The sequence below is a fragment of the Convolutriloba macropyga genome, chromosome 5 (assembly GCF_964194025.1).
Source record: "Convolutriloba macropyga chromosome 5, txConMacr16.3, whole genome shotgun sequence".
Taxonomy (NCBI): domain Eukaryota; kingdom Metazoa; phylum Xenacoelomorpha; order Acoela; family Convolutidae; genus Convolutriloba; species Convolutriloba macropyga.
In genome coordinates, this window is record NC_134472.1 from 65,620,769 (window position 1) to 65,647,322 (window position 26,554).

Sequence of the window (26,554 nt, forward strand, 5' to 3'; positions counted from 1 at the left end):
GCTACGTGCTCCAAAAACTAACAAAATCAATATGTGTTAAACAAAATACAAAAAAATCAAATATAAAAGGAGTACCCAGAACCAGTCAAGTCAAGTTATTCTTTAAAAATTATTAAAAAAAACTTTTTCTTCTTAAAATTCTTCAACAATTAAGAAAAATAAAATTTGTAGGAAAATTGTCTAACATATGAAAAAGTTGTAAAAGTCTTTAAGACGAGCACAAAACTGTTATTTTATTCAAAAAAAAAATGTAAAAACATCAATTCCTTTTTAGCATCGGTTGACTCGCTTCTCAAACGTAAGTTTTCGAAAAACTCAAAGTTTTGCAGCGACATCATTTTTTTAGAAAAACAGAGTCTTGTGAACAATTTATCAAGGTCCTTAAACAATTGGGTACAAGCTGGTCTTTGAAAATTTTGGACTTTTTTACAACGCAGTTACTGGACACACAATTTTCATTTCAATGGATTTCTGATAACTCATATCACAGAACAGCATTACAAGATCCACTGATAAAGTCCAAATAAACGTAAGAGAGTAGAGACAGAAGCACTATAAGTAAACTTTTTTCATAGAAACAACCTCCACTATGTAGGACAAAACCAAGATGGTGGATTGAATTCCTTATTACTATTATTATTATTATTATTATTATTATTACTATTATTACTATTATTATTTTTATTATTATTTCTATTCTTATTATTATTATTAATATTATTATTATTATTGTTATTATTATTATTATTATTATTATTATTATTATTATTATTATTATTATTATTATTATTAATAATATTGATTATATTATTATTAATAATAATATCATTATGTTTATACAATTGAGAAACTAAACACTGAATGTGACAAAAAATTTTTCAACCATTAGATTGAATTAGTAGCAAAACTTGGTTATCTGAGATAAAATTTTTGACGGATAACAAAACGCAGTGGTAACACTTAACGTAAAATGTATAGCATCAATGAATTCACTTTTCCACTACTTGGCAGAGTTGATGACATTAATCTAAATTGATTTTCAAAAGAGAAATGAGCCCAAGTAACTGAGACAAGAGTTTAAAAAATAAAACAATCTAAATCTGTCTCTAAATTTCCAGTGATGTCAAAAGTTTAGTACTTTTAGTTTTGTACGGAAGCACAGACAGGCTGCAAGCTCCTAAATTTATCAAAATCAATTTGTGTTGAACAGAATAAAAAAAAATATAAAAGGAGTACCCAGAACCAGTAAAGTCAACTTATTCTTTAAAAATTATTAAAAAAACTTTTTCTTCTTAAAAATCTTCAACAATTAAGAAAAATAAAATTTGTAGGAAAATTGTCTAACATATGAAAAAGTTGTAAAAGTCTTTAAGACGAGCACAAAACTGTTATTTTATTCAAAAAAAAATGTAAAAACATCAATTCCTTTTTAGCATCGGTTGACTCGCTTCTCAAACGGAAATTTTCGAAAAACTCAAAGTTTTGCAGCGACATCAATTTTTTAAAAAAACAGAGTCTTAAGAATAATTTATACTTAGGGTACACGCTGGTCTTTGAAAATTTTTGACTTTTTTACAACGCAGTTATTGGACACACAATTTTCATTTCAATGGATTTCTGGTAACTCATATCACAGAACAGCATTACAAGATCCACTGTTAAAGTTCAAATAAACATAGGAGAGTAGAGACAGAAGCACTCTAAGTAAAATTTTTTCATTTGTATAGCTAAGTATAACAACGCGTTTTCATTCTCCTACAGTATTTCCTGTTGTGGTCCTCAAATGAATCTTAAAACGTTCCAAAGAAAAACTTTCCAAAATTTTTGAGGGAAAAGCAAATTCAACAACCAAATACTACTGCTGCGCTTCTAAAAAAATCCCCTGAAAATCAAATCAAAAGAAACCTCCTCTAAATAGGACAAACCACAATTGTGGATAGAATTCATTATTATTATTATTATTTTTATTTTTAATATTATTATTTTTCTTATTATTATTATTATTTATATTACTATTCTTATTATTATTATTATTATTATTATTTTTATTATTTTTATCATTATTTTTATTATTGTTATTATTATTATTATTATTATGATTACTATTATTACTATTATTATTTTTATTATTATTAATATTATTATTATTATTATTAATATTATTATTATTATACAATTGAGAAACTAGACACTGAATGTGACAAAAAATTTTCAACCATTAGATTGAAAAGTAGCAAAACTTGGTTATCTGAGATAAAGTTTTTGACGGATAACAAAACGCAGTGGTAACACTTAACGTAAAATGCATAGCATCAATGAATTCACTTTTGCACTACTTGGCAGAGTTGATGACATTAATCTAAATTGTTTTTCAAAAGAGAAATGAGTCCAAGCAACTAAGACAAGAATTGTACAAAAAGACAATCTAAAGCTGTCTCTAAATTTCTCGTGATTTCAAAAGTTTAGGATTTTTAGTTTTATACGGAAGCACAGACCGGCTACGCGCTCCTAAAACTAACAAAATCAATATGTGTTAAACAAAATAAAAAAAACCAATATAAAAGGAGTACCCAGAACCAGTAAAGTCAACTTATTCTTTAAAAATTATTAAAAAAAACTTTTTCTTCTTAAAATTCTTCAACAATTAAAAAAATAAAATTTGTAGGAAAATTCTCTAACATGTGAAAAAAATGTAAAAGTCTTTAAGACGAGAACAAAACTGTTAACTTAGTCACAAAAAATGTAAAACCATCAATTTTTTTTAGCATCGGCTGACTCGCTTCTCAAACGGAAATTTTCGAAAAACTCAAAGTTTTGCAGCGACATCAAATTTTTAGAAAAACAGAGTCTTAAGAATAATTTACACTTAGGGTACAAGCTGGTCTTTGAAAATTTTTGACTTTTTTACATCCCAGTTATTGGACACACAGTTTTCATTTCAATGGGTTTCTGGTAACTCATATCACAGAACAGCATTACAAGATCCACTGATAAAGTCCAAATAAACGTAGGAGAGTAGAGACAGAAGCACTCTATGTAAAATTTTTTCATTTGTATAGCTAATTATAACAACGCGTTTTCATTCTCCTACAGTATTTCCTGCTGTGGTCCTCAAATGAATCTTAAAACGTTCCAAAGAAAATCATTCCAAAATTTTTGAGGGAAAGCAAATTCAACAACCAAATACTACTGCTGCGCTTCTAAAAAAAATCCCCTGAAAATCAAATCAAAAGAAACCTCCTCTAAATAGGACAAACCACGATTGTGGATAGAATTCATCATTTTTGTTATTGTTATTATTATTATTATTATTATTATTAATTTTATTATTATTATTATTATTATTATTATTATTATTGTTACTATTATTAATATTATTATTATTATTATTATCATAATTATTATTATTATTATTATTATTATTATTATTATTATTATTATTATTATTAATATTATTTTTATTATCATTATTATTATTATTATTATTATTATTATGATTACTATTATTACTATTATTATTTTTGTTATTATTATTATTCTTATTATTATTATTACTAATATTATTATTATTATTATTATTATTATTATTATTATCATTATTACTATTATTATTATTATTATTATTATTATTATTATTAATATTATTACTATTATTACTAATATTATTATTATTATTATTATTATTATTATTATTTTTATTATTATTATTATTGTTGTTATTATTAATATTAATTATATTATTATTATTATTATTATTATTATTATTATTATTATTATTATTATTATTATTATTATTATTATTATTATTATTATTATTATTATTATTATTATTACTATTATACAATTGAGAAACTAGACACTGAATGTGACAAAAATTTTTCAACCATTAGATTGAAAAAGTAGCAAAACTTGGTTATCTTAGATAAAGTTTTTGACGGATAACAAAACGCAGTGGTAAAACTTAACGTAAAATGCATAGCATCAATGAATTCACTTTTTCACTACTTGGCAGAGTTGATGACTTTAATTTAAATTGTTTTTCAAAAGAGAAATGAGTCCAAGCAACTAAGACAAGAGTTGTACAAAAAGACAATCTAAAGCTGTCTCTAAATTTCTAGTGATGTCAAAAGTTTAGTATTTTTAGTTTTATACGGAAGCACAGACCGGCTACGCGCTCCTAAAACTAACAAAATCAATATGTGTTAAACAAAATAAAAAAACCAATATAAAAGGAGTACCCAGAACCAGTAAAGTCAACTTATTTTTTAAAAATTGTTAAAAAAACTTCTACTTCTTAAAATTCTTCAACAATTAAAAACAATAAAGTTTGTAGGAAAATTGTCTAACATATGAAAAAGTCGTAAAAGTCTTTAAGACGAGAACAAAACTGTTTATTTATTCACAAAAAAATGTAAAACCATCAATTCCTTTTTAGCATCGGTTGACTCGCTTCTCAAACGTAAGTTTTCGAAAAACTCAAAGTTTTGCAGCGACATCATTTTTTTAGAAAAACAGAGTCTTGTGAACAATTTATCAAGGTCCTTAAACAATTGGGTACAAGCTGGTCTTTGAAAATTTTGGACTTTTTTACAACGCAGTTACTGGACACACAATTTTCATTTCAATGGATTTCTGTCAACTCATATCACAGAACAGCATTACAAGATCCACTGATAAAGTCCAAATAAACGTAAGAGAGTAGAGACAGAAGCACTATAAGTAAAATTTTTTCATTCGTTTAGCTAAGTATAACAACGCGTTTTCATTCTCCTACAGTATTTCCTGCTGTGGTCCTCAAATGAATCTTAAAACGTCCCAAAGAAAAACATTCCAAAATTTTTGAGGGAAAAGCAAATTCAACAACCAAATACTACTGCTGCTCTTCTAAAAAAAGTCAAAAGTCCCCTGAAAATCAAATTAAAAGAAACCTCCTCTAAATAGCACAAACCACGATTGTGAATAGAATTCATCAACATTATTATTATTTTTATTATTATTATTATTATTATTAATATTATTATTTTTTTATTATTATTCTTATTATTATTTTTATTATTTTTATTTTTATTTTTATTATTATTATTATTATTATTATTATTATTATTATTACTATTATTACTATTATTATTTTTATTATTATTTCTATTCTTATTATTATTATTAATATTATTATTATTATTGTTATTATTATTATTATTATTATTATTATTATTATTATTATTATTATTATTATTATTATTATTATTATTAATAATATTGATTATATTATTATTAATAATAATATCATTATGTTTATACAATTGAGAAACTAAACACTGAATGTGACAAAAAATTTTTCAACCATTAGATTGAATTAGTAGCAAAACTTGGTTATCTGAGATAAAATTTTTGACGGATAACAAAACGCAGTGGTAACACTTAACGTAAAATGTATAGCATCAATGAATTCACTTTTCCACTACTTGGCAGAGTTGATGACATTAATCTAAATTGATTTTCAAAAGAGAAATGAGCCCAAGTAACTGAGACAAGAGTTTAAAAAATAAAACAATCTAAATCTGTCTCTAAATTTCCAGTGATGTCAAAAGTTTAGTACTTTTAGTTTTGTACGGAAGCACAGACAGGCTGCAAGCTCCTAAATTTATCAAAATCAATTTGTGTTGAACAGAATAAAAAAAAATATAAAAGGAGTACCCAGAACCAGTAAAGTCAAGTTATTTTTTAAAAATTATTAAAAAAAAATTTTTCTTCTTAAAAATCTTCAACAATTAATAAAAATAAAATTTGTTGGAAAAATCTCTAACATGTGAAAAAAATGGAAAAGTCTTTAAGACGAGAACAAAACTGTTAATTTATTCACAAAAAAATGTAAAACCATCAATTCCTTTTTAGCATCGGTTGACTCGCTTCTCAAACGGAAATTTTCGAAAGTTTTGCAGCGACATCAATTTTTTAGAAAAACAGAGTCTTAAGAATTATTTATCAAGGTTCTTAAGCAATTGGGTACAAGCTGGTCTTTGAAAATTTTTGACTTTTTTACAACGCAGTTATTTGACACACAATTTTCATTTCAATGGATTTCTGATAACTCATATCACAGAACAGCATTACAAGATCCACTGATAAAGTCCAAATAAACGTAAGAGAGTAGAGACAGAAGCACTATAAGTAAACTTTTTTCATTTGTTCAGCTAAGTATAACAACGCATTTTCATTCTCCTACAGTATTTCCTGCTGTGGTCCTCAAATGAATCTTAAAACGTTCCAAAGAAAAACATTCCAAAGTTTTTGAGGGAAAAGCAAAGTCAACAACCAAAAACTACTGCTGCGCTTCTAAAAAAAGTCCCCTGAAAATCAAACTAAAAGAAACTTCCTCTAAATAGCACAAACCACAATTGTGGATAGAATTCTTCAACATTATTATCATTATTATTATTATTATTTTTATTTTTATTTTTACTATCATTATTATTATTATTATTATTATTATTATTATTAATATTATTATTATATTTATTATTATTATTTTTATTATTATTATTATTATTATTATTATTATTATTATTATTATTATTGTTATTATTATTATTATTAATATTGTTATTATTTTTGTTATTGTTATTTTTGTTATGATTACTATTATTACTATTATTATAAATATTATTTTTTATTCTTACTATTATTATTATTATTATTATTATTTTTATTATTATTATTATTATTATTGTTTTTTTTATTATTATTAATATTGTTGTTATTATTGTTATTGTTATTTTTATTATGATTACTATTATTACTATTATTATAATTATTATTTTTATTATTATTATTATTATTATTATTTTTATTATTATTATTATTATTATTATTATTATTATTAATATTATAATTAATATTAATTATAATATTTTTATTATAATTTTTAACATTCTTATTGTTATTATTATTATTATTATTATTATTATTATTATTACTATACAATTGAGAAACTAGAAACTGAATGTGACAAAAAATTTTCAACCATTAGATTGAAAAAGTAGCAAAACTTGGTTATCTGAGATAAAGTTTTTGTAGGATAACAAAACGAAAAGGTAACATTTAACGTAGAATCTAAAGCATATATGAAATCACTTTCCCACTACATGGCAGAGTTGATTACAAGAACCTAAATTTTTTTCGAAAAGAGAAATGAGCCCAAGACAATTAAGACAAGAATTCTAGACAAAGAGAGTCTAAAGATGTCTCTTATTCTCTAGTGATGTCAAAAAGTTAGTAATTTCTTTTACGGCGGCACAGACTGGCTACTCACATCTAAATTTACCAAAATCGATATTTGTTAATTGAAACTGAAAAAAAAACAACTTAAAATGAGTTATCAGAACCAGTGTTGTCAAATACATGAAACTAATACTATGGTTTCTGTCTAATAAATGGAGGTTTTTCACTGATTGATTACAAGCTGGTCTTCCAATATCTTCTACCTTTTGACAAAATACATTTTGGACGGAAAATTCTCAATTCAAGGCCTTTCTGGAAAATCATATCACTCGACAGCAATACAAGATCCAGTGGTAAAAATTTGATAAACGCTGGAAAGGTGAAACAAAAGCAGTGTCAGTACAATTTTTTTCATTCGTGTGGCTAAATGTAACAATGCTTATTCCGTCTCCTACAATATTCCCTGCTGTGGTCCTCTAGTCTAAATTGTATTTCAAAAAAAGAATGAGCCCAAGAATTAAGAGAATAACTGTAAACAAAGACAATACGAAGCTGTCTCTATTTCTCTAGTGACGTCAAAAGTTTTGTAATCTCAGTTTAACTCGGAGGCACAGACTGTCTACATATTCCTAAAACTAACAAAATCAAAACGTATAAGGACAAATTGGAAAAAAAGCAATATAAAAAAGTTCCCAGAATCAGTAATGTCAACTTATTCAACAATTTTTTTTTTGCTTAGAATTTTAGCAACAATCAAAAAAGAGTAAAACTAATAGGAAAATTGTCTAAAATGTGAAAAAGGTGAAAAAGTGAAAAAAGTAGTAAAAGTCTGAAAGACGAGAACAAAACTGTTATTTTTTTCTCAAAAAATGTAAACCATGTTTTTCTTTTTAGCTTCGGTAGGCTCACTTCCCGAACAGAAATTGTATCACAACTCAAATTTTTGCGGTCACATCATTTCTGTAGAAAAACAGAGTCTGAATTCTATCTAATTAATCAAGGTCCTTAAAGATTGGGTACAAGCTGGTCTTTGAAAATTTTCGACTTTTTAACAAAACACGTTTTGGACCGACAATTCTCATTTCAAAAGATTTCTGGAGACTCTTATCACACAACAGCATTACAAGATCCACTGGTAAAGTCCACATAAACGTTAGAGAGTTGAGACAGACGCACTGTCACTAAAATTTTTTCATTTGTGTAGCTAAATATTACAAGGCGGTGTTTTCATTCTGCTACACTATTTCCTGCTGTGGCCCTCAAACGAAGCCCAAAGTACATTCCAAAGAAAAATAACAAAATTTTTGAGTGAGAAGCAAAATTAAAGACCAGATACTGCTGCTGCCCTTCTAGAAGGGATCCACTAGACAATTAAAAAACATTGAAGCTCCCTAAACAGGAGAAAACCAATATGTTGGATTGAATTCATTACTATTGTTATTATTATTATTATTATTATGATTACTATTATTAGTATTTTTATATAGTTGAGAAACTACAATCTGAATGTGACAAAGTTTTAGACATTAGATTGAAATAGTAGCAAAACTTGGTTATCTGAGATAAACAGTTTGATGGATAGCAAAATGTCGTTGTATCATCTCGCGTACAATGAAAAGCATAAACAAGTTCCCTTTCCCCACATTTTGGCAGAGTTGATTACAGGAGTTTAAATTGTTTTTCAAAAGAGAAATGGGCACAAGCAATTAAGACAAGAAATATAAGCAAAGTTAATCTAATGTTGTCTCTAATTCTCTAGTGATGTCAAAAGTATAGTACTCTTAGTTTCGTACGGAAGCACAGACAGGCTACACGCCCCTAAAATTAAAAAAAAAACAATATAAAAAGAGTTCCCAGAATCAGTAAATTTAACAGGAGTTTAAATTGTTTTTTCAAAAGAGAAATGAGCCCAGGCAGTTAAGACAAGAAATGTAAACAAAGACAATATTAAGAGGTCTCTAATTCCATAGTGTTGTCAAAGTTTTAGTAATCTTAGTACGAAAAGACAGACTGGCTACACTCTCCTAAGTTTAACAAAATTGATATAATTTAATGGAAATTGAAAAAAGAACCAATTTAAAAAGAGTTCCCAGAATCAGTTTTGTAAACTTATTCACACAAATTTTCCTTTGTTTTAAAGTGTTTAACAATTAAAAAAACATAAAAGACAAGAACGAAAGAAAACTCTTGAAGACAAGAACAAAACTATTAACCATTTCTCAGAAAAGGTGTAAATCATCTATTTCTTTTAAGCTTTGGTTGACTCGCTTCCCAAAGCGAAGTTTTCGCAAAACTCAATATTTCGCAGTCAGCACAGTTTGAGAATCAGCTTTCTTACAATAGCAATTGAATCTTAACAATTTGGAAAACAAAAAAAAAGATCTAAAGAAAACGTTTTAATTTTCTAAGTCTCCCATGATTCTATTTTCATCGGAAAAACAAATGTTGGGTTATTAAATAAACTAAATAAATAACGCATCCAAGGAAAGTAAAGTAAACTTTAGCTGCTTACGAAGGAAAAAGTTGGCTCCTGCGAGTCTGTGCTTAGCACAGTACGTTCAAACTTAACTCTAAGGTTCCCTAGTAGAGGCGAAGAATTTACCTCCTAAGAAAGTTTCTCTTTCTCTTGTAAGATTTTCCATGAAAATTTTTATCTTGCAAGATCTTGCAGGAAAAAAATTATTTTGCAAGAGTTTTGTCAAATAGACAAACCACGTTAGAAAAAAGCTGAAATTGGACAAATCTAGCCGAAACAAAAGCAGAATTTTTATACAGAGACAGAGTTGATATCTAAGGAAAGTCAATTATCTCTTTTTTTGAGGAGATAATTAGACAATTTGGAAGCTAAAGAAACCCTCTTTTTCGCAAAGGAAGCTTGAAACACAAGAAATTACAAAATTGAGGCAAATTTTGAAAAACGAAGACAAGATCTGTTCGGCTTCAATTTGTCGATGCCAGAATTTGTGTACATTCATATCTTGCAACATTTAAGATTTTTTCTTTGAGTATAGATCATAATAATAGGTGCTGGAGAACCAGTTTTGAAATTAAAGAAGGCTATTTTGTAAGATTCTTGAAAGAAAAATTTTATCTTGTAAGATTCTTGAAAGAAAAAGTATGTCTTATAAGATTCTTGAAAAAAGAGTAAATCTTGTAAGATTCTTGCAAAAAGTTTATCTTGTAAGATCTCGAAAGATTTAGGAAAAAGTTCTTGTAGGACGTTGCACCGTCTTGCAAGATGCAGCCTATTGTCGTCAAACTCACGAAGAACGAGTTATTAAAAAATCGAGATTTTATGACCATGATGCACATAACAATTACAACAAAAAGGTGCGCAGAAGTAAGAGTCTAATCAAATTTAAACATTTTCCTGAAATGCTTCGTTTTTCCACTGACTTGGTTCTTTCAAGTTTGTTCGAGTGCTGAAAGCACTCGCAGCTCGCTTGTCCAAAACTTTCTTGCTCCATAAAAATTCACCCGAATCCAAATCATTGCTGAAAATTTCCCGACTATAATCAAATTTGTCGTCGATTTCAAAGTTCGGATTCGTAGCTTGGAACCGTTTCTGCTTTTTTCGCTTCATTTCTTTCATATGTACGGCGTGTGGTAGTGGCTTTGCTGAAACGTCAGGTACCGTTTCCTCGGTGTTCGATTCGGGAGTCTTCGACTTTCGGGATGTTGCATCGTCCGGATCGGTACTTCGGGTGTTCCAGCGACTTTGAAGTTCTGCCTCCATCAATCTTTGAACTCTATCGGCTTCCATTCGGTCCAATTCGGCCTGCCGAGCATCGTTTTCGTGCAGCATTTTCCTCAAAATTGAGCGGTAACTTTTCCATTCGCAAACTCGTTTTATATCATTGTCAATAACACTTTCGTCCACAATTCCGCTTCGAATCGCCATTTTCTTTTTGATTTTGTTTATTTTTCGCTCTATTTTCTCGTTTGTTCGTTGCTCGAGCAATGTTCGTTTTTGGTCCATTCGACTTATGCGTGTAAACGTATTGTCTAGTCGTTTTAGAGCAATAGTTGACGTCAGCAAATTTGTTCCTGAATTTTTTACAGCTTGTAACATAGCATACTCGTTCGAATCTTTCTCGTATTTCATCATGTAAACTTCAGTTTTGGCCGCCAAAAATTTTTGAACCACTCGACCCCAAGTTGACCATGCTCGGTCGAGCATCAAAATGATTCCAGCAATTATGGCGAAAGTGTCCCAAACAGATACGGAGATATACCTGTTCATTTCCTGTAAGTAACCGTCTTTCCAGCTGTAAACAACCTCGACTGGCCTGTAGTCATAGTTGAGGCTTTTCGAGATGTTGACCCGAGTCATAACCGTCTCGGCACTTAGAGCCATCTCTTTCGTAACACCCTCGATCTTCGCCTTGAACTGCGTAAGCAAAGTGTGGGCTCGGAACCCGCGTGAATACATTTTCCACTTTAGGGTTTGAACTAGATCGAGAAGGAATTGAAATTTGTTCGTTTCTCGCAGAATCTGACTAAGCTCGTTAAAGTTGGGGTGCTCTGCGACCCATAGACCTGCTTCTTTTGACTGAAGTCTGAAACCCGCGAAGAACATGTTAGCTGCACGAGCAGTAAATTCTATATAGAGGCTCTTGTTTTTTGAAAAAGAGATTTTCCATCTCTTCCGTTAGTGTTAGCAAAAATATTGTTTGGCTAAAACATTGTTTAAATAAAATTTTTGAAAAATAGGCAATCGGTATAGAAAAATCTGGAAAATATATGAGTGTGTTTTGAGGCAAAAGTCGAGGTTAACCATCACTGAGCTTCATCAATAAAAAAGGGAAAAAGTGGTTCAAATATTGCGTGATCCATTTTAGACACTCCCACGGAGTCTAATCCAAGTTTGAAACAAGATACTTTCATGAAATTTTTTTTTTGCAACTGTTGTACCTTACCATAAATGATCATGTCAAAATATGGACATCGATTAATTACTCTTTTTCGAATTGAATATTTGTTGATTCATTTTTTATCTTTATTTTTATCAAACACACAAGAATAGTCAAACCTTGCAGAACAACAATAGAAATTGTAACAACTTAAAAACCTTTCCAAGAGCAACAGATTTCAAATTAATCTAAGTGCACACAACGAACCACCATCTGTTATAACTGATTGTCTGTTTTGTTATCGCGTCTTGCGAGAAAAATTGCTTTCATAAGGAGTTCCACGAAACGTAAATCAAAACAGAGAAAAATCTCAAATTTTCATTAGAAAGTTATTCATTATTCATCTCTGCAGCGAAATAGATTGAGTCAATATTTTATTTATTATCAATATTTTTTATTTTGTCAATATTTATTTATCTCAATCTTTACGAATATTTATTTATTTTGGTTTTTTTTATATTTATTTATTTAATCTTAGTTTTTTATATTTTGGTGTCTTGAGAACTCAGGTCTAATTAGCATGATTGTTAAAATCAGTGGAATCCTTATGTTAATTAAAATACATTAGTTAAATTAAATCTTCAAACAATTTTTTATGGAAAACTTTTTCGGAGAATAGATATATCCAAATCAATAGTGGTTCTCACTTAAAACCTGCAAGTGAAAAAAATTCAATTGTTTTAACACATGAGACCGATCTTTTTTGCTGTCAATTTTTCATTTTTTGTTTACATATCGAGAGAAAAAGAGAAAATCATGTCGTGTCTTTAGATTCGATTTGTCTTTGAAGCTACGCGTTTTTCGTGCGTTTGAAAAAATCGAAAGGAAAACTGCAAAAGGAAGAACGGAGAAGTTTTTCGGGGATTGAGGAGGATATTGAACTATTAAAAAAGGACAAAATTGCAGAAAAACTTTCACTTAGTTATATAACTTAATATATAATCAATCATGCAAATTGATTATAATCAAACAAAACAAAGACAGGATTTCTTTATGCTTTATCAAAATTAGATATTACAGATAAAAAATCTAGAAAAAAGACAAATTCTCTGCGAGCTCGTTTTTTTTTGGAACAATTCAACCTTTTGTCGTATTTTGATACCTTGATTTTTGATATATCAAAACAAAAAAAATATATAGGACATGGAAAAAGAAATTGAAAACACAACAAAATGTTACAAAATAAAAAAAAGAAATATTCCGATTTCTTCTAAATCTTAAAAATTGTTTCGTTGCTTTCACTTGCCAGATGTCATTTTCATTTGAAAAACTGTGATACTTTTTATGTATAAGTAACTACAGAAAACAACTTTTGTAGAGAAAAATTGAAAAACGGAACAACTTCGATGTCCTTTCTTTGTTCTTCAGTAAGTTTTCTCTGGCCTCTCTAACGAACCATTTGGATCAAACTATGTTCTCTGTATACTAAAACATTGAATTCAACGGCTAATATACGGAAACATTTTTTGTAGCTTTTTGAGTTACGAAACGGAAAGATCAAATGTTTTCTTTTTTCAAAAATAAAAATAATTTTTCTAAACTCTTGTGTGCGCCTACGCCTAATCTCCCCTTTTTATGTTTGAAAAATTATTTTACTGAAAGTTTTTTATTTCAAACAAATATTTGATATTTAAGACAAGAAAGACGATAGAAGAAATGGGGGTGAGAGGGAAGTAAAACTTGTTTGTTTTTCCAAATTCATTATTGTGTTGATTGCCTTTGATGCTACAGCTGACATGGAGCGTAAGCGATCTGCAAGAATTCGTATTATCACTAACTTTAATCAATGGAAACAATAAAAATGTTGAGATCTCACCAGTATGTATTTGCTTCTAAAAATTAAGAAACAAAAAACTCTAAAAAATAAGAGGAAAATTTGGTTCTTTCTGGAAAATTTTAAACCAAACTCATTCTATACATTTTAACCCTTCTCTCATACGAACAAACAAAAAAACTCGACTGAATAAGACATAAAATAAGAGAATTGTTATTCTAAGGGACATTCAAAAACATAGCAACGATAAAGGAAACCGCTTGAGGAAAGAACGAAGAAATTGCTTTTGTTTTTGAAACTCTTTCTTCAGAATTACCACAAAATTGATGTTTGGCGCTGATCATATTTTAATATAATTGTTAGTAATCAAGCTTAAGGGAATTTCTAAATTAATTTTTCTATATGTTTTCAATTGAAATGAGGAAAAAGTAACAAAAAAATAAAATAGAATTTCGTAAAAATCCTTTTATTTACAAAGCAAAAAATGAAAAAAACATACTGGATTTTGAAGAGTTAATTGCAGTTTAGATTAACTAAATGAATCGCCTAAGGAAAATTTGTAACAAAAAGAGCAAAATTAACAGTTAGCTGAGGAAAAAACGCAGAGATTGATCCTTGGCAACATTACAACCGTCTTGTCCATTTTCGCGTTGTTGACTTGAGAACGTGCTTTATCAAATTGACTCAAAATTGTGGAATAGTAAAAGAAAACAAAATCAAACTGCATGTAGTAATTACCAATTCAAAAATTGGTGATATAATGAACAACTAATTTTAATGCTTTCTTGATATTCGGTCGCCTTTTTAGAAAAAATAGGTATCGGAGGTTAATCTAATTAATTGGGAAATATTTTGGTGGAGCAAGTTTTACATGAGAAAAACCTCTTGGCTTATACTTCTGCAACTTTTAACTAGTAAACTGATTGCTTTTTTCTGCCAAATTACTGTCCATGTTTGTTAAAGATCTTTCAAGTGATTGTTCTTGCTGAACTTCAATTGATGAGCTCTTTTGCGTTACAAAAGAATTGACAATACATGTGGTTTAATATCTGCTAAAATCAGATCAAAATGAATGTTCAGATTTCTTTGGTTTTCGTTTTAAAGAAAGTTGCAATCAAGGTTGCTCCGAACATTGTTCTAATTGGAATTTTGCAAAACTGATTGTCAAAAGAACTTTTCTTCTAAGAACAAAAAAGAAACTTTGACGTACTTGAGTTGTATATTAGAGCATTAAGTGCTACTAACAGTCTCACACAAACATTTTTGCGGTATATTAAGATTTATTTCGAGATGATAGTTTACCGCCATGTTAAGCTATTTAGGCAAAAATGCATATCAAAATATGTGTTTCCGACTTTCGGCTAGGAAATAGATCCCACGGTACCAATTAGATCGATAGACGCAACATCTGTTAACGTAAAATTTGTCGCTCTCTGAAAATAGCAAGACCGTAAATAATTTTTGTGATGCAAAAAGCAATTTCAAATATAGAATTCTGAATAAAGATTGGACGTATCTTTGAAAACAAAATTTTGATTTTTATCGTTCTGCTATGGTATAAGAAAACTCAATTTGCCATAAAGTGCGAGGAGAATAGAAGAAGCTAGTAGAAAGTTTTTCTTGCAGTGGTTTTTTTTTCACACACGAAGAACTTTCCACGCAATATTATTCTTTAATTTGTTATTATTGAGTTGTTCTATGTGACGAAAAGTTTAATTTCTTGATGAGATTAATTTTTTTTTAAAAGAGAAGAAATATTTGCATATTTTGAAAACTATCGACTAGCTAATTGACTGCTGCTATCTATATTCTTTTTTTTGACTTCAGAAAAAAGTTGGTTTATGATCATCTCTGAAACAATATTAAGCCGCAAAATGTATGTATATGCCAAAAGACAATCATTCGGGATTTTTGTGAATTACAGTAACAACTCGTGCAATTAGCAGCAAAATTCAAGTAAATTCTATTTTTTTACCTCATAGAAGCGAAGACATAGTTTTTCTCGGAATAGTCAACTGGTCCCTTCACTATAATCAACCTCAGCGGATCGTTCTTCTGTTTTGCCAGACTTTTATCATCTTTCACAACTGAACTATACAATGAACAGCTCCGTTCCAACTCGAACCCATAAAGTGGAATTATGGTGGTCAAATCCAGACATTTTGGCTCAATTTGATCCTCCATACATTGGAAAAACTCGTAGCAGTACCCGGTTTCTTTTTGCCCGACCAGGAAGCAATCACGTGCATTTTCACACTCGCGCTCCATTACGTAATCTTCGTGAAGACATTTAAGATATTCGGAACAACTTTGCTTCAAAACTGGAGGACCGCTCACGCATTCTTTAGTAGTCAAACATGGTTCGTGGTCTTTTAGAGGACTTTGCGGGTTAAAACACTGTTCGAATAAGTGGCCGTTCTCACACGTTTGAGGGTCGTTTGAACATTCCCAGATCTCGTGGCATCCTCCGTCGCATTTGTCAAGGTCATCAGCCGAGTCTCGTTTTGATCTCTGTCGCCTTTTGTCGTCAGAACTTCCACTGAGGCACTGTGCCGAACCTGAAACGGTATTTCGATTTTTCGATCTTCTTCGTTCTACATTTGCAATTTAGAGGTCATATAACACATGGACCTCCCCCAAGAGGGTAAATATACCATAATGGAGATATAATGGGATAAAGACTTCATTTTTTGGGAGAAAAAGTTAATTGTGTATTAAGAAGCTTAGTAACCTTTGATACAGAATGTAATTAGGTTTGAAGGTGTTTTTGATTAGTGAGTTCTAGTTTTTTTTTCATATTTACGAAAGTAAGGCTCTTCACAATTTAACACATCTTTCGCTCCTGCCCCAGACTTAATGGGACCATAACCTAATTGCTTTACTTAATCCATATTGGGGTTCCATGTTAATTGAACCGGGTGACGGGGGGGGGGGGGCGGCTAATGAGAAAATGAGTTCAAGTTTCTTTACTCTGGGAGGCCAACGAAGACAAAGATTTCGAAAAAAATTAACCTGGAATAGTTGTGACGATGTTTTTAACCAGCCAATCAGGGAACTCTGAAATGACATCCCCAAACTCGTTCAGATCACCCAGTGTCAACTGGTACGAAATGGACGTCTCATTGCACACGTCTTGTATCTGGGATCTGACATTCTCGATGTTGTGGTTGTCGAAGTCTGATAGGGTGGGTTGGGGGTCTACTCGGAAGGCACTGGCTATGCATGAGTACGTGAACACCCCGTTTGAGAGGAAAATGAGGGCAGGTGCGTCGTACTGGGATACCTGTTAACAAACAAACAAACAAAGCAATAATGAAGGTAAATGTTATAGACAAAAAACGTCTCATGGGAAGACCTAACGTCGGGAGGTTTGAACAAATATCACGAAGAACTATGGAACGATGAAACTGTGGTAAAATATCTCCTACAGCAGCAAAAGTTTGAGTAATCTAAGATATACACCAATTGTTTCAACAACAAAACTACTTGAAAAGAAACGTAAAAGCAAAGTAGCATTTAACAAAAAAGACTTTTTAAAAGTAGAGGTGCATATTGAAAATAGATATTTTTGGAGGCAAGATTGTGATTGTTCTATGAAACTAAACCGATTATGCAACATTCCGCTCGTGTAAAAACTCAGAGCTGGGAATTAAGCAATCTCTTACTTCACATTTAAATTAAAACAATTATCAATTGACAACAGATAACAAATCTCTGCCCAGATAGAGTTCGACTAATAAAACGACTTTATAATTCTATTAGGGGTGATTCAATATTGACTATATATGCACGGTCCAGCTCATGGATTCAGCAGATTATAGTCGGACATGGTCTTTTCATGAGTTGAGAAGCAAGAATCTTTTCATGGGTCGAGGCAGGAGTCTTCTCATAAAATGTCTTGAATCGAGGATGGTCTTTTTGCGGAAATATTTTTTGGATCCATAATTTGAGTTAAGCTAAAATATTTTTGTCAAATATTTTTGAGACAAAGCATGGTTTTTCAAATCACTGTTGGTCGCGCTTGGTCTTTTCATGAGTCGATGTCTAAACTTGGGTTTTGATTTTAGTAACTGCGGTCCGTTTTTGATCGTTTTAGACTAGTGCAAAAAATTAGCAGTAATGCAAATAATGCAGGTAAACATATTCGAATTAAATTCTTTTGAGATTTAAGAAATTCTCTAGAAATTACTCCCTCACCTCTTTTCAAGATCATCATTTGTCACAGCAAAAAAAAACAATGTTATGTGCGACTTAAGGCAATGTTAAGGCAACTTATAAAAAGACACTATTTAAAATTATTAAATAGTGTCTTCAGTTTTGATGTGCGGGCAGCCGTGGTGACCCTTCTTAAATGATCATTGTTGGAACCAGTTCATTTTTTGACTCTCAAATCCAAAGCGAGGGCATCGCTTACGATCGATACAACTGCGTTAATCACTGGACTCAGCATACTCAATCAGACACCGAACCCGAGGAAGTCGGCCTTCTTTATTTTCAATAAGTAAAAGGACAAGAAGCTTGTGATTTAACACGACGCCGTCAACAATTTCTCTCGCCTCACAGAAACAACTACTACCAGCCTTTCAAGAACGTTAGACAGGTTGTAAAGCATTTCAAAGTCCACCTGAGCCGAATAGAAGCCATCGCATACTGTCGAAGGCAAAACATCTCGAACATTTACTTGGACCTTGTCAGAGCCAAAACCCCCATAGTCAACTTTGTCCGAGATATCTTTTCTGCAAATAACGCCAAAACCCAAGCTGTAGTGAACGAATACAGTCAACTTCACCTGAAACCCAATCTGGAATTGAAACCGCTGCACGTTTCTCTAAAGCACGTCGCGGATTGTAAGCACTCAGAAGTAGCGTCACAAACGATTGTCAAATCGAATAAAAACAGGCTCTTAGGATGAAACAGCAGCGCATGGCAGAACAATCGGAAGTCGCTAACTGAGGTAACTAATAGCCTTTTCTCATTAGGGTAACCGGCTGTTAGGTTTTCGTTTGTGACATTGTTTCTGACTGTATAGTCAACTGTACGAGGGCGCGGCAGGAATCCTTTCCCTTGGTTCTCTTCCTGAAAATGGCTCGCCACAACACCAGATTCAAGGCGATAGCAGAAGCCAAGAACTTCTGCAAAACGTGTGATTTTGACATCTATGCAGACGAAGAGGATTTTCGCTGTTTTATTTGTTGTTGGCGGATGCATCTCAAAGAGAACTGTACCAAACTCAGCAAAGTGTTGCTTGACGGTATCAAGGAACTTGGACAAAACAAACTACTGCCTTGCAGCTTGTTTGTTGTTCTGAAGAAACGTCACAAACTGATTGAAGCAACCAACGCAATCAGAAAATCCTAAGCCTCTAATGATCAGAAGCTCAGAGCACTCCGAGCCAACTTCAACGAAATGATGACGACTGTCTCTGAAATCAAAGAGTAAGTACAAAAGAAGAGCGGAATGCCGCCCTTTATTCGATACCTAGGCTCATCGAAACTCCCAATCCAGAACCGAAAGAATCGGATGGAGTCCGATTTCGTGGAGTTGCCGAGAATACTGCAAAGACCCCGAGAGAGAAACGACCACAACATGAGTGAAATCTAGAACATCATAACATTCACGGACACTGATTGTTAAATCACCGACGTCATGCGGCTTGACACCTACCAACAAGACAGGAAGGGACCATTCTGCTACGAGCGCCAAACAACTATCATCGACGCTTGATATTACTTTTGGTGCAAAGCTGAAAAACTTTGACAATGAGTACTACATCGACAGAGAACGCAACAAGGACAAACTGCAAAAACTTATCTTTTGCTGAAGAAACGAAAGGAACTGATAGATGAAAGAGTTAGTCGAAAGAACCTGCGGATAAAAGACTTAACTCTACTCCAAAAAGAGGGAGAAACTGGGTCAAAGTGGAATTGGTTGAGTCCAGTGCATGAATCGTCGGCACCGCAAGAGAAAGAGCTATCTATACCCCTTATTATTCAAAGTAAGAAGTCTACTAGATCTAACTCGAAGACATCTCTTCTCAAATGCAATAACTAATTGTGATTACTGAAACTTTTTCTACGTCATTAAGGCCTGGCTTGCTCCCGACTCGGCACTTGTTTTAATCACATTCGCCATACATAGAAATGACCAAAACACAACAAGCGGGAGGTCGAAGCACAGAGGAGCATTAATAGCCCTCACCGCGTCAATACTACATGCATGGGTAACACTCCCAAGTAATTACACTGACACAGTAGCAATCCGATTTGAATCACCGTATCAAAGGTTTCTCATTGTATGCATACACAACGCACCAAAAACAGTCCGTATCGACTAAGCTTAAAGTCTCTGCAATCTTTTATAGCATAAATTTTACATCTAAAATAAAAGCTCTGCTGTGATATGGTCATAATAACTGGAGATGTAAATATGGAGTCCACACGTTGTGATGAAATGGAATCTTTGGAGCTTTACGAAGCAGCTATTGTAAAATAATTCTCCAACGCCAGATTGCATCAGCTAATTACAGGCAGCAAAAAACAACTGGATGTCATAATGATAGAAATTCTAGATCCAATTGAGAATACCACCGTGTACAACCGAATGAATCAGCTCGTTTCATCTGACCGCCGTCCGTACCAGATAGAACTAACGAGTAGCACATGGTACACAACTCGTAACAGCACCAAGCAAGGAGAATGTGACCTCTCGATTTTCTCCGATACCAAAGTAGACTGGCAAAACTTGAAGAAACACATAAATGAAAACCCCTTCCAACCATACTGGTTAAGCATTGTCAACTTGATGGTTGAACAATAGTATGACTGGCTTTATGAAATTTTACAGACACACGTTTCAATGAAAACCAAACAGAGGAGGTCACTGGCGTCATGGGTAAAAAGTGAGATTTCAAACCTTATAAAACAGATGAATACCTTCCGACGACAGATTATTAGCAAACCGTCACTTTCTAACATGGAGAAGCTAAACAAAATGAGCCCTAACCTAGACTCCGAACTTCACAGAAACCAAGATGAGTTCGAGAGTAAATTCTTACCAGCCCGAAAGTTCTCTGAAATACAAAAAAAACCTCGAGAGCATACGTAAAGGAAACCAGCTACCGTCTGAAACGTATCTCGAAGACAAAAAAGCGAATACAGATGAGGAGAAAGCTGATCTGTTCAACACTTTCTTCCAGTCAGTTTTTACAAAATCCGAGTACCAAAGGAAAAATGACGAAATAGAATTTGTCCGAATTGACAAAATCCATTTCTCGAGAGACAAAAAACAGCGACTGCCCTACAAGCACTAAACATTGTGAAGGCAAAAGGACCAGATGCATTGGGGAATTGCCCTTTGAGAAGACTAGCGACCAGCTTGAGTAGTTCACTTGATTTATTTTTTAACATTATTGGAAATAACCACGAATTTCTGTTTTGGAAACCAATGTACTGGAAAACTGTGTCAATTATTTCTCTGTTCAAAGATAGAGACATGCAGTCCACAGCAAACTAAAGACTGATAACCTTAACTGCATCTCAAAAACTTGAAACTCTGATATTTGACAGACTGTACAAAGATTTATATCAATTTGTCTAACCATAACAACACGGGTTGACAAAATATAAGTCCACGATGACACAAATGATTCTGTATCTCAAAGAATCAGTGAAGAACTTATTGAAAAACTACGTGCTATGGGCATGGTTGTTGGAGTACTAACTCTGTTAGAGAGCTACCTCACAGAACACTACCAAAATGTCAAAATTGGCTCCACGGAATCTAGCGCATTACAGGTATTGAGTGGAGTTCCTCGAGGAAGCGTCCGTGGACCTCTATTGTTCAATCTGTTTATCAACGATGCCCCAGAAACAATAATGAGCAACTGTTACGGTTACGCTGACGGTTATAATGTAGTTATAACCAACACTGTGACACTTCAGATAGACGCATGCAGAGTCAGGCAGTGGTGTTCCAGATACATGATGAAGCTGAATCTGACAAAAAGCAAACTACTGAGCATCACGGGGTTGGCAAACGTACAGCTTGGAAGGCGGTTCTTGGAAAAAACAGAATTCGAGAAGGACCTCGGGATTGCTGTTTCTTTGGATCTTTCTCGGACAATTGAAGCAGAAAATAAATTTGAAAAAGCTATGAAAGCTTTCTGGAGCATCAAACGAAATTTCTACCAACTTTCGTGGTGGATCACAATGAAAAAAGTCTACGACAGCTACGTTGCTCCTGTAATTTTCTACGGATCATCTTTGTGCAAGGCAAGCAAATTAGACCTCAGAAGGATAGAAGCTGCGCAGAAGAATGCGGCCTATAGACAACGCATATGGAGTACAAAGAGTGCCTTCAAACACTCCAAATTTTTCCAATGGCAAGGTATCATGAGGCTCATGTTCTCTTGATGTTTATGGACATACAAGGACGATACAACACAAAACAGGAGGATTACGTCTTCAAAGGTTTTACAAATGAACGAACAGATCGGCGGGAAACATGATCTTCAGTACCAGAAGACTCCTAAAACAAACACAAGAGAGTGATTTCTGGACAAGAGCAGTGAACCTTGCGAATCTGTCCAGCAAACACTTCAATTGTTATATTCAACGTACGAAGAGCTCCAAAGAGCGGCTCACAAGAGTGTACTTAAGTTACTTTGACAAAAACTTGACTTCGGAAACATTTGTACATGGAGTTTGTCATGTTTATGCAATGAATGCAGAAACATAAAGAAATTAAACTTTGACTAAAACTACTGGAGGAAACGAAAAGCTTCTTTGGATGGCATTAAATTCTTTGTTATTTTTATTATTATTATTATTATTATTTTTATTATTTTTATAATTATTATTATTATTACTATTATTATTATTATTATTATTATTATTATTATTATTATTATTATTATTATTATTATTATTATTATTATCATTATTATTATTATTATTATTTTTATTATTATTATTATTATTATTATTATGATTTATTCGAACCAAGATCAGTAAATTTAGGAGCAAAATAGAAAAAAATTTTGGAGACCACTTATAACCCCTAATTTTTGTCAATCAAGGGCTATTATTCAATCTCTATTTAATAACTGTGGGGCAGAAAATTCAGAAAATGCCATTGTTTTACCTGCAATTTAACCGAATTCCCCAATAAGCATCATTTCTATAATTTTTTGTATAAAAAACTTCATCGCTTTTGATAATCTCAACAAATTCATGATTTCCGAATTCCAGACATTTAAGCTGCTAAAAGATAATTGTTAGTTATGTACCAGCTTCCTAAACAAAAACAAAAATTTGGATCGAACTGAACGTTCTACGACTGTTTCTTTATTTAGTTTTATTTTTTCATTGCAATAAATTGATTGAGCACAGTGTTTTCAGCTAAATGGAAGGATCAAAAAATCTGAGCAAATACATTTTCGCTGATTTAAACGTTTTTACATTTTTTTCTTGAAAAGTTAAAAAGTATTTTTCAGCCCCTCATTCACGGTTTTTAATCAGAAGAAAAATTAACCGTGGGTCTGGATCCAAAGATTAACAGCAATCCGGTTTTCAAAAACATCTATGCTCCAACTTTCACTAAATTGAGAGGAAATTAGTCTGGTCTCCTATAAAAATCAAATGTGAATAAAAGATAAAACATTTCAAATTTGATATAAGTAAAACGTATCATATTATTAATCCGCTGTCAGAGTTTTGATTGTTGCGCACATTAGAGTTTTTCTTTTAAAAACTGCTCTCATTAATTCACTCGATAAAGTAACAAATATAAATTGAGACAGTCGATTAAATTCGCCATGATGAATTAGTATCCGTAGCAATATTTTTTACTGAAAAATGACAAAACTGAAATTTTATTTACGTGCAAATTTTCGATAAAGAAACACAAAAATGTTGGAAATTGAAACTCTAAATTTTTTTTCTTTGCAGAGAGTGTACATTCTCATTTCTTGGTTAAATTGGTTCAAATTTGATCTTTGAGATAATTCTTTATCAAAACGTATTGTAAGCTGAGGAAGGGCTGTTTTCTTTTTTTACTATTTGAAAACCTTCACCGAAATGTGGTTCCTGTCACACAATTTTTTCATTTTAGTTTTATCAAGTTATATCAAGTTTTATCCGAAGTTATTTGATCGTACAAAATCTTTGGTACGCCCGGGACGATGTCGATGACCCAAGACCAAAAGCGATAAAATCAACTTGGGTACCATAATGGGGGTCCAGTGAGACCCGCTCATTGTCTGGACAAAGTTTCTGTAAACTTGTTGTGACTGACCCATACCTGCGGTTAGGTCTGATCTGTCTGCGTCATGTAAAATTTCATTCTGTATGGTTGTATGTATGGCTATTTTTTGGTCTGGCTGGCAAAAAAGCGTCGAAGTTTTATAACCTGCATGCATAAGTAGAAACAACAGATTTGGCTCTAATCAGAGTCCGAACAAGATATGTGGACTGAACAAAACCCAGAGGTCTAGTCCGCTCGTCCACAAAAATGGCCGCCAAACTGACCATTTTGGTAAGTAACAACCGATCTATTACAACTAGCAACATAGACATTTGATTAAAAATAACGGCATTATTTCTAGAAACTGCTTCATTTTTCGAAATGACGTTCTTATTCAAGCAGAGAAAATGCGGCGCATTATTTTGTTCCAGGCTTCTGTTGTTTAATTCGACCCGGATTAAGGTCTGGTTTAGGTCTAGTCTTCTGCAGGATGACTAAACGTTGTTTAGTCTAGCCCAGGAAAGTCAAATTGTGTTCGGTCTGGCCCATACCTGACATTAGGATTGTTCGGTCTGGACTCCCCCCCCCCCCTGTCCGTGACTTAAGTTTGTCAAGCCCCGGTATGTTTTCAGTCGAGAACCTCATCCTGGGCATTATCAACTCGAGTATTGTAAACTTATTTCCACTTACAGGCCGCTCAAACACACTCAAACAAATTTGTTAAATATGCATAAAATTAGACAATTTTTGGCTAATTTTTGACCACTACCCTCAAAAACAAGTTGATGGAACGATGAATTAGAGAACAAAATATCATAATTGTATGGCAAAACTTATCAATATTTAATGTCATTTTTCGACCATTTTCATTATCTATTTGTCATTTTCCGGTTTAGTGTCTTGTTATCGTTTTGAGGTCATTTTGCGGCGTGACTTAATGTCTTTTTGTAGTTTTGATGTCATTTTCAGGACTAACTAATGTTATCGTTTTGAAGTCACTTTTCGGTTTAATGTCTTTTTTGCCGATTTGATGGTTTGTGCGGATAAGATGATATTTTGTCGTTTTTATATCATTTCAGGCAAAAGATTATCTTGTTGTTTTGTTGATTTCTTGTTGTTTTGTCGATGTTGTTTTGTCGATTATCCTTCATTTTCCGGCTTAATGACATTTTGCCATTTTGGAGTCATTTGCCAATGATCTCTACTCATGCGAAACAACAGCTAGTTACCTTCTGCATAGTGACTTCAGTGACTAGAGTGTCCAGTTTCTTTGATAAGTCGATTAAAGAGTAAATAGCAGACACTACACACAGGACAACAAAGCCCAATGTCAACAACACAGACAACAACAGAAGCACAGTTCTGCACTTGAAATACTTTCTGTACTTCTTGAAATTTATTTCCAGGAAATCCATCATCTTTAGAACTTTTGTAAATGCATAGAACTGAGACCAAATTCAGACCAAGTTATAAACTTGTAATCAATTAAACTAGAATGTAATAATAATCGTAAAAAATAGAGCGTATGATATCTTGTTTTTTTCTGGTTAAAAACTTGCTGTTACAACAATTGAATAAAATTGCAACAAAATTGAAAATATATTCAGGCGAAATTATAAAAAGCAAAAAAAAACTCGTGCAGTAAAAAAATTTTCAACCTGCTTGCAATTTTTAAAAAGGTAACTAAACGGTAATAAAATTGATTAAAATTGCAGAATAATATACAGAGTACAACTTCAGTAATCTTGTTTTGTTGGCTTTTAGAGACTTGCTGTAACAAAAATTAGCATAAATAGAACTAAGTATGGAACAATTCCGAAAACCGAATTTTAAAAAAATTGAGTTATCTTTCTGCTTGTAAATCATTCGAAATTAAGGAATATTCACTTAGTAAATTCAAAACTAACTGCTGTAATTTCTTCAGAAAACATGTAGTTTACGTATAACGCAGGTTGAGATTACTGGATAGTTGTCTCACAATTTGAAATACAAAATTGAATTGAAAATTAAAACAATAATTTTGAAAGGATAGTACTGTAATGGTCTTAACAGTAAAAACTATTAATCTATTCAGAAAAGCTATACATCAAAGGCTACAAAATCCAAGCAAATACAGATTAATAAGAAGGTCGTTTATTGATATTCCAACGCAAAAATAAAAATCGAGAATCTTGTGTGGGAATTATATCTGTTCAGTTTATGTTCAGCTGCGTTACCGGATATTGTGCAGATGGTTTGCTATTTTTTTTTCACAAAATTGGACCTTCTTATTTTGTTTATTATTTGGACCAAATCGTTCATTTTGACTGCTGAGATTCACGTCACATGGTATATTATTTCAATTATTTAGTATTCTGCTGTTACAAAAATTGGAATAGACAAGCACAGACAAGCTGTCTGCATATCT

At 31.9% G+C, this 26,554-nt stretch overlaps 1 protein-coding gene across 1 annotated transcript; it reads right to left on the reverse strand.

Moving 5' to 3' along the window:
- Positions 1-10,492: 10,492 nt before the first annotated feature.
- On the reverse strand, positions 10,493-25,579 carry LOC142340169 (uncharacterized). The gene is made up of 4 exons (XM_075390674.1): positions 25,377-25,579; positions 16,918-17,188; positions 15,881-16,463; positions 10,493-11,777 (listed from the first exon to the last, which is right to left on the reverse strand). The coding sequence occupies exons 1-4, from the start codon at positions 25,563-25,565 to the stop codon at positions 10,577-10,579; spliced, it is 2,244 nt and encodes a 747-aa protein (XP_075246789.1). The 5' UTR covers positions 25,566-25,579; the 3' UTR covers positions 10,493-10,576.
- Positions 25,580-26,554: the final 975 nt, after the last annotated feature.

Coding starts and splice junctions, on each gene's coding strand:
- LOC142340169 (XM_075390674.1), bottom strand. CDS start 25,565: ATGATGGATTTCCTGGAAATAAATTTCAAGAAGTACAGAAAGTATTTC. Junction 17,189..25,376: donor CTGAAGTCACTATGCAGAAG/GTAACTAGCTGT, acceptor GTTTGTTAACAG/GTATCCCAGTACGACGCACC. Junction 16,464..16,917: donor CATCGTCACAACTATTCCAG/GTTAATTTTTTT, acceptor ATACCGTTTCAG/GTTCGGCACAGTGCCTCAGT.